Source organism: Gossypium arboreum, chromosome 4, assembly GCF_025698485.1.
Source record: "Gossypium arboreum isolate Shixiya-1 chromosome 4, ASM2569848v2, whole genome shotgun sequence".
In the NCBI taxonomy this organism is placed as follows: Eukaryota; Viridiplantae; Streptophyta; class Magnoliopsida; order Malvales; family Malvaceae; genus Gossypium; species Gossypium arboreum.
In genome coordinates this window covers 105579394-105587648 of record NC_069073.1, presented here as the reverse complement: position 1 = coordinate 105587648, position 8255 = coordinate 105579394, and the positions used below count along the sequence as shown (strand labels likewise).

Sequence of the window (8255 nt, the reverse complement as noted above, 5' to 3'; positions counted from 1 at the left end):
CAAATAAAACATAATCCATCAAGTTCGTCAAGATACTTTTAGTTATTGTATCAAACCCCCCCATCAAGATAAGCACCAATATGCTATACACTTGAGAAAGATTATATTTTTATTTTTAAAATTCCATTTCCATATAGTTAAAAAAGTATATTTTATTATTATATAGAAATAAATATTGAATAGGAGGAGAGTAAAGACAATATATTCTTTAACAAAGTCAAGTTATAAATGTTTAAAAGCCATCAACTTATCTTCATAAATAAAACCCTAACCCTAGCAACTCTTACTTTAAAGTCAAGAGGGCTCACACTCAAAAACCTAAACGTCATAAACTTCCTTGTTCATCTGCTCCACTAGTCTCCTCTTTTCACCCTAAATATTGTACTTGCTAATTATTGCATTATCCTTTTGGGAGTCTTCTCCTAAGTATTTAATTAGATAAACTTAAAGTTTTTGATGCAAGGCTTCTGTAATGGAGGAAGGTGGTGAGAAGGATGATTGGGTTGATGATGGCTCCCAAGAGGAACTTGTAAGAGAGCTTCTTGATGAGGAGTCACTTTTCTTTGTCCTATCTCAAGGTACAATTCAGCCCAAAGCGATAACTTCAGAAGAAGAGGTCAGTAAACAACGTCTGTCCAATGTGTATTCAGGGCCGAGGATCGAAGATATTGAGAATGCTTTATCATCAGTGTCAAACTGGAAGGATCAACCCCAGCTGACCACTAGGTCAGTTTGGTCTTCCCTTGGATCTTTCTTTGAGCTAATGATTAATGTTTCATTTGATCTTAATTAAATTAACAAAATATTTTTTTTTCGACAGGATTAAATCAATGCTGGAAAGAAATTTGAGTAAAATAGAGAGTAAGTATACTCTAAAGGTCAGAAGCTGTGGCAATGGCATGGCTGATGATGGATATAAATGGAGGAAATATGGCCAAAAATCCATCAAAAACAGCCCTAATCCAAGGTCACTGTCTTTTTCCTCTCTCTCTCTCTCTCTCTCTCTCTCAACCTAATAGAAATCTGCTTGCTTAGTTATTGTTCTGAAAGTTTCCATATTAAGTAAGTGGGTTTTCCTTTAAATTGGGATGAAACAGGAGCTATTACAAGTGCACGAACCCAAGATGCAACGCGAAGAAGCAGGTAGAGAAGTCCAGAGATGAGGCAGATACACTCATCATCACCTATGAAGGGCTCCACCTACACTTTGTCGACCCATATTTCCCACCACTCAATGGCCAGCCTTTTCAACATGATAATAATGCACCAACCAAGAAGCCCAAGAAGGCCATTTCGGAATCTGATGAGTCACGGGCTTTTGGACTTCCACAAACAATGCAAATCCAAGAAGCTACAACAAATAATATCAACTCAGCTGTCTCGTTGGAAGGCTGCCCTTGCCCTCAAGAGGTAGCTTCGGAAGGGTTGCTTGAAGATGTAGTGCCTTGGATTATAAGGAATCCATTCCACAACAATATTATCTCCTCCAATTCCACCTCTTGTTCATCTTCACAGACTCGCTCCCCTCCTGTTTCACCCTCTTCACTCTCTTGGTCTCCTAATTATAATCCCTGGCCTGTTTTCATATAATCATCATATATTGTAGCATTAATTAGGTGAACATTTTTCTTTGTGGACCGGAAGTTGAAATCCCAATAAATTATAGTAAGTTTTTATTAATTCTAATTACTCTGCTCGTATTATTATGATCAAATTAATGGTGTGGTTCCACACAACAAAATAATTGAATGACTTGTAATTATAGAATTTTAATTCTAGATTAGTAGAGTTTAATTATATCGTAATTTTAATGTTCTATTTGATGGTATAAATTGTAATTATACAATTATATAATTTTAAATTCTAAAATATATTAATTATTATAAAATTATCAATAATAAATTTCTAAAAATTAACAAAACCTAAAATCCAACTATTATATATATAAATCACGTTAGTCTAAAAAAGTAGTCAACAATACAATTAAGAAAAATAAACATTCTAATCAATTTTATCTAATTCTTCTAATGTTCCATATTTGTTGAGTTATTTTCTCTCTAATATTAAACATATACTCATTATTATCATTGATTAATCCTTGACTGAGTAGATGTTTATAATAAATACTATGTAATTTAGTTAATTATTTAGTATACATTTTAATAAAAATAATTTATAATAAATACTATATAATTTAGTTAATTATTTAGTAGATTAAAATGTATTGAAAATTATATTTCAACAATAAAAATTCAAATTATTTAAACAAAATTAGTAAAATAACACTAGATTTTTTCACACCCACGATGAAGATGAAATAAATTATTTTATATTAAAAACGTTTTCTTTTAAAATTTGTTTAATAATGAATATAGGTGGAATGGTAACAAATTTGTACTTATTTGTAACACCCCCTCACCCGGTTCAGTCGTTGAACTCGAGCTATAGGATGCTAGCACAGTTAACCAAGCATATCACAAATAAATTCGGCTTTAAACATTCCATTAAATAATACACATGATATAATCCAAGGAAAATAGGATTTATAAACATATTCGAGTTCAAAACTTTTATGAAAAGATAGGTAACAAGAAAAAAAAAAAAAGGGTCACATGGCTGTGTGACAAGTTGAGGTCGTGTATGTCACACCTCGTATTTTTATGTATTATTTCTTCAATTTATTGAACAAGCAAGTATGTGATCAAGTGGTAAGGAGCTTAATTAAATTCCTAGAGATTTTAGGATTCTATTCCTCAACCCACTTATTTTTTTAGAATTTTTAGCATTAAAAATAATGGTCAAACCCCCCTAGCGGTCCACCTCAATTGCCTTATAGGCAAGGATTCCTTTCCCTTTTTACTAGTCAACTTATCATGAATAACCCCATTTTCACTCCATTGATCCATTTTTTTATGCCTTCGTCCCCCTATTGTCATTTTTTTCCCCTTACCATAACATGGCCTACCAATGCATCTAGACACTCCTAAACCCTCATTTTTATTTTTATTCACTTTTCTCTCATATTTTTCTCTCTTTCTCCTATAACCACTATTGTTTTCATTTTTTTCCACCATACCACCACCGTTGGCCACCATTTCTTCACCAAATCACCACCTCGACACCTCTAAAACCTCCTCTCTCTTACACGACTCCTCTTTCACCATCGCCACAGTGCTGTGGCCACACATCCACCGCTATTAGTCACCATTTTCACTAATTTTCATCTCTTCACTTCTTTAATGATAATTAATCTACCAATTCTCCTCTGTTAAGTTCATAGATTATTTTTATGTTTCAATCTATTCTTTTTCTTTTATTTGAATGTTTAACTCCTCTTTAAATAGATCTCCTCCATTGAACAATTATTCCGGTGATTGTTGATCTCTCCAACTTAATCTTAGTAACGTAAGTATCTATGGGAAAATCCATATCAATTTCTCCATTACCTTATAATTGCATTTAGGGGATGATTTTTTACGTGATCATTTTTAAAGGGTTAATTGAATTATTAAGATTCTCTACACCCATAAGAAATCAATCGAATTTCTTCATAGTAAGGAATCAAGAGTAAGTTCTCTATTCAAACTCTTATATGTTGGAGATTAAATTCATGGCCAAGACTAATAAATTGTATTTATTTAATAAATCATCTTTAAATTAGATCAAGAGGGAGATTTGTCTTTTTCTTCCATAACTGAATATCAGAGTTAAGATTTAACAGAAAGACTAATCATCATGTGTAGATTTAACTTATCGAAAATTTAATTATGAATTTATTGATAAAAATAATAATATTTATTAATATTGAAACTATGATTAAGATCTATATGTTGTGGGGGATACATTAAGTATTCCAAAGAGATGCTAAATCCGAAAAAAATAGGGAAATTACAAGTGTTTCAAATTGACTATTATGGTGATTGTATGTTATAAGAAATGTGGTTAAATGATTAATGTGAAATGATGTGTATATACCAATTCTCATGACATGTGATTTTATGGCAAAATTGATTATGCATGATATATATTTTTTAATCATGCCACTGATTTATTAACTGAGATTTGATTTGCATATTAAGCATGTCGATTATGATAAACTGATATTTGATTTGCATATTAAGCATGTCATTATGATAAGCTGATATTTGATTTGCATGTTAAGCATGTCGACTATGTTGATCTTAGATTTGATTCGCATGTTAAGCATGCCTATTGAAAAATATTGTTCATATGTCATATCACATGGATAGGGTTGGGATGATTATGAAAGGAGGAAGACTTGACAGTTTTACTACAAAAATTGAGTGGCTTGTCCACAATGTTATGAGTGGCTTGTTCACAATGTGCAGCTTGACTGTAACATTGAGTGGCTTGGCCATAACTCTATGAGTGGCTTGTCCACAACATGTAGCTTGACTGCAACATTTAGTGGCTTGGCCACAACGTGGTGTGTTATTGGATGGATGATGTTGCGTGATAAGTTTTATATTTATGATTGATCGTACTTGAAAACTAACTATTATCACGATAAAGGCAAGTGCACCTATCGAATAGTAGTATAGCTTATAGCAAGACCGGAATGTCGAACCCACAGGAACTAAAAATACTAGTATTAACCTTCTTTTTATTATCTAGCCTAAAAATAAAGGGATTTGCTTTATCTAAACTAATTAACTAAACTAAGAATGCACAGGAAGTAAATTGGGGAAATACTTTTGGGAAAACTGATAACTAAGAATGCACAGGAAGTAAATTGGGGAAATACTTTTGGGAAAACTGATTAATTTAGACAATACCCAAGGAAGAATCCACCTAGACTTCACTTGTTATTTGACTTTGAATTAGACGATTTATTCAATTAACTTGATCCGTAGAAATCCCTAATTTATATTATTATCTCTCTCGAGACTAACAACGTCTAACCCTAGGTTGATTAATTGAAATCTCTTTCTAATTAAAACCCTTAGTGTTGTATTAACTCGATCTATAGATTTCCTTATTAGGTTTGACCCTAATCTGGCAGATTTGTCGCCCTATGTCTAGGGGTGCAATCAACTCCGCTTAATTATGCTAAATCTACTCTTATACAGGGACTTTTGCTCCTCTGAATAAGCACATCAATACTTGAATCAATATCCTGGAATATTAAAGCAAGAATTAAGAACACATAATTAAGAACAAATCAAGTATTTATCATATAATTCAGAAAATAATAAAAAGATCCGTCTTAGGTTTCATCCCCTTAGGTATTTAGTGGAATTAGTTTATATGTGTAAAAGAAAACATCTCAGAAGAATAATGATAACAAAACATAAAGAAAACCCAAAAACCCCTGAAGGAAATTGAAGGGAGATCTTCAGTCTTGAAGGAGAATCCGGCTTCTGAGATGGATTAATCGGCTTTCTTTGAGTAATTCATTGCCTCCTCCTCCGTGTCCCCTCTCTAGGTGCCTCCTAGGGTGTTTATTTAGGCTTTAGAATGCTTCCAAACCCTCAAGAGTGGCCTTTTTCTGAATAGAACTAGACTTAGGCCGTGTTAGAGTCTGTTAAAAAGACACGGATGTGTAGTCTACCCGTGTAAGGAAGTTTAGGCTGTGTTGATTTCCCACGTTGACCCATTTTCTCCGTTTTTGGCCCGTTTCTCGCTCTTTTTACTCTCCTATGCTCACCTAAGTATAAAACATAAAATTAAAGGATTAGGAGCATAAAATTCGAAAAATCTAATGATAATTCATCCAAAAATATGCTTAAGCATGGGATAAAATATGTATAAATTACGACTTATCAATGGACGAGTTTTGAGAAACTTTTTATTGGTGTGTAGCGAAGATGGGGAGGAAAATTTTGTAAAATTTACACTGATTTCTAAAAAAGTTACATTAACATTCTCATGCACCTTTCTATATGTGTTATGACTTGATTACTGCATTCTTTTTTGTTGAATTCATATTGGGTTTTAAAAGCTCACCCCTTCAAATTCCTAACTTTTTAGGTAACCCACAAGGTTAGGACATGGGTTGGGCTTACGGAGAAGAATTTAGATATTTTGCATACAAACTATTAAAGTTTATTATTGGTATTTTTGGGACTATTTTATTTTTATTATTATGGACTATGGTATGAACGTTGGTTTTGGACTTTTGAGGATAGTTTGCATGATTTGGTTTGAAAATATAAATTAAAATGGTTTAATTTTTTAACATTAATAATGGTTCTAGCAATGGCTAAAAATGGTCGACCTAAGATCATGGGTATCTTAATATCTTCATCCATGTCCAATATAATGAAATCAATAGAGAATATAAATTTATTGACTTTAACAAGTACATCTTCAATAATGCCCCTAGGATACTTAATTGATCTGTCAGCTAATTGAATACTCATCCTAGTGGATTTTGGTTCCCCAAGACCAAGTTGTTTGAACAATTTATAAGGCATCAGATTTATACTAGCACCTAAATCAGCCAAAACTTTTTCAACTTCTAAGCTACCAATAAAACAAGGGATAGTAAAACTCCCTGAATCTTTAAGCTTAGTGGGTAGTTTGTTTTGGTGAACGGTCGAACACTCATTGAGTTTAACAGTGGATAGTTTGTCTAACTTCCTTTTATTTGTTAACAGCTCCTTTAAAAATTTTGTACACTTGGGCATCTATGAAAGTGCTTCAACAAAAGGTAAGTTAATATGCAATTTTTGCTTTGAATTTCAAGAAATTTACCATATTGTTCATTCATGCGGTTTTTCTTCACTTTTACTGGATATGGAATTGGTGGTTTGTATTCTCTAATCATCTATTTTTGCTCTTTCTTGCATTTCTCACCCTATAATTTTTCTCAACAGTTTCTAAATTCAACTTCTTTTCAAGCTTAACTGACACATTTCCACTTCATATAATGATTGTGTGGACTTGATCTTTTAGGTTGGTTTCAGTGTTATTAGGTAAACTATCTTGTTGTCTTTCCGAATCCAATTTAGCAAGCTGACTAATATGATTTTCAAGTCCCTGGATAGATGCCTATCATTCCTCAAAGTTGTCTCACTATTTTGGAATCTAGTTTCTGGCATTGAAATAAATTTCATTAACATCTCTTCCAAATTTGGCTTCTTTTCTTGCTGATAAGGTTGTTGAGAACCCGGAGGGGTTGTAACATTTGATTTCCTTGACCACCCCTAAGAGAAATTTAGATGATTCCTCTATCATGGATTATAATTATTGCTATAGGGGTTATTCTGAGGTCTAGAATTGTTACCCATAAAGTTGATTTGCTTATGCCCTATGTTAGAACTGAAGGGTAAACATTCTGAATTGATTATCCTTACTCCAATCACATCACATTGCATTACCAGATTCATCTGCTTAACCATTCTCAAACCATCAATTTTCTTACTCAGTGCTTCCATCTAACTTACCAATATAGTAACTACATCTATTTTAAAAACATCGTCTGCCTTAGTAGACTTTGTTCTCATAACTTGTCACCTATAGTCATTCAGTTTCATTTCCTCAATAAATTTTTGGGCTGCCTTAGGAGTCTTATTATTCAATGTTCCACCAACTACTGCATCAACTATTTGTCTAGTTAAGGGATTCAAACCATTGTAAAATGTTTGGACTTGAAGCCACAAAGGTAACCCATGATGAGAGCACATTCTCAAAAGATCCTTAACTCTCTCCCATGTATCATACAATGTCTCAAGCTCGAGTTGAGCAAACGAAGAGATGTCATTCCTCAACTTAGTTGTTTTAGCTAGTGGAAAATATTTCAACAAAAACTTTTCAGTCATTTGAGCCCAAGTAGTGTTGGAATCTCGTGGAAGTGAATTCAACCATTGTTTTACTTTGCTCCTCAAAGAGAATAGGAATAATCATAAACGTATGACATCATCAGTAACACCATTGATCTTGAACGTGTCACAGATCTCTAGAAAATTAGCCAAATGAGCATTTGGATCTTCATCTTACAACCCATCAAACTAAACATACTGCTACACCATTTGAATTGTGTTTGGCTTAATCTCAAAATTATTTGCAGCAATAGTCTATCTAACAATACTCGATTCAGCCTCAATCAGAATGGGCTTAGCATAGTCATACATAGTACGAGGAGCAGAAGCTGTAGGAGGTTACTGATTACTAAGATTATTATCCACTCAACAGTAATGTCCTTTTGCTCTTAATCGTTTATTAAACTATGTTGACCTTGCTTTGTTTCTCTAAATTATCTCTGATATTTGCGAGCACGCCAGAGTCTTTTC

General features: G+C 33.0%; 1 protein-coding gene and 1 non-coding gene across 2 annotated transcripts; both read left to right on the top strand.

Annotated features, from left to right (window-relative positions):
- The first annotated feature begins 234 nt into the window (after positions 1-234).
- Positions 235-1680, top strand: LOC108459796 (probable WRKY transcription factor 49). The gene is made up of 3 exons (XM_017759196.2): positions 235-726; positions 821-967; positions 1098-1680. The coding sequence occupies exons 1-3, from the start codon at positions 473-475 to the stop codon at positions 1588-1590; spliced, it is 894 nt and encodes a 297-aa protein (XP_017614685.1). The 5' UTR covers positions 235-472; the 3' UTR covers positions 1591-1680.
- A 5949-nt stretch (positions 1681-7629) lies between these two features.
- On the top strand, positions 7630-7736 carry LOC128292449 (small nucleolar RNA R71). Its single transcript, XR_008282434.1, has one exon. It is a non-coding gene; the product is annotated as a small nucleolar RNA R71 (small nucleolar RNA).
- The last annotated feature ends 519 nt before the right edge of the window (positions 7737-8255 follow it).

What these genes read in the sequence shown, in the direction of transcription:
- LOC108459796 (XM_017759196.2), top strand. Translation starts at nt 473, where the DNA reads ATGGAGGAAGGTGGTGAGAAGGATGATTGGGTTGATGATGGCTCCCAA. An exon ending in CAACCCCAGCTGACCACTAG is followed by an intron (nt 727 to 820) that starts GTCAGTTTGGTC and finishes TTTTTTCGACAG; the next exon opens with GATTAAATCAATGCTGGAAA. An exon ending in AAAAACAGCCCTAATCCAAG is followed by an intron (nt 968 to 1,097) that starts GTCACTGTCTTT and finishes GGGATGAAACAG; the next exon opens with GAGCTATTACAAGTGCACGA.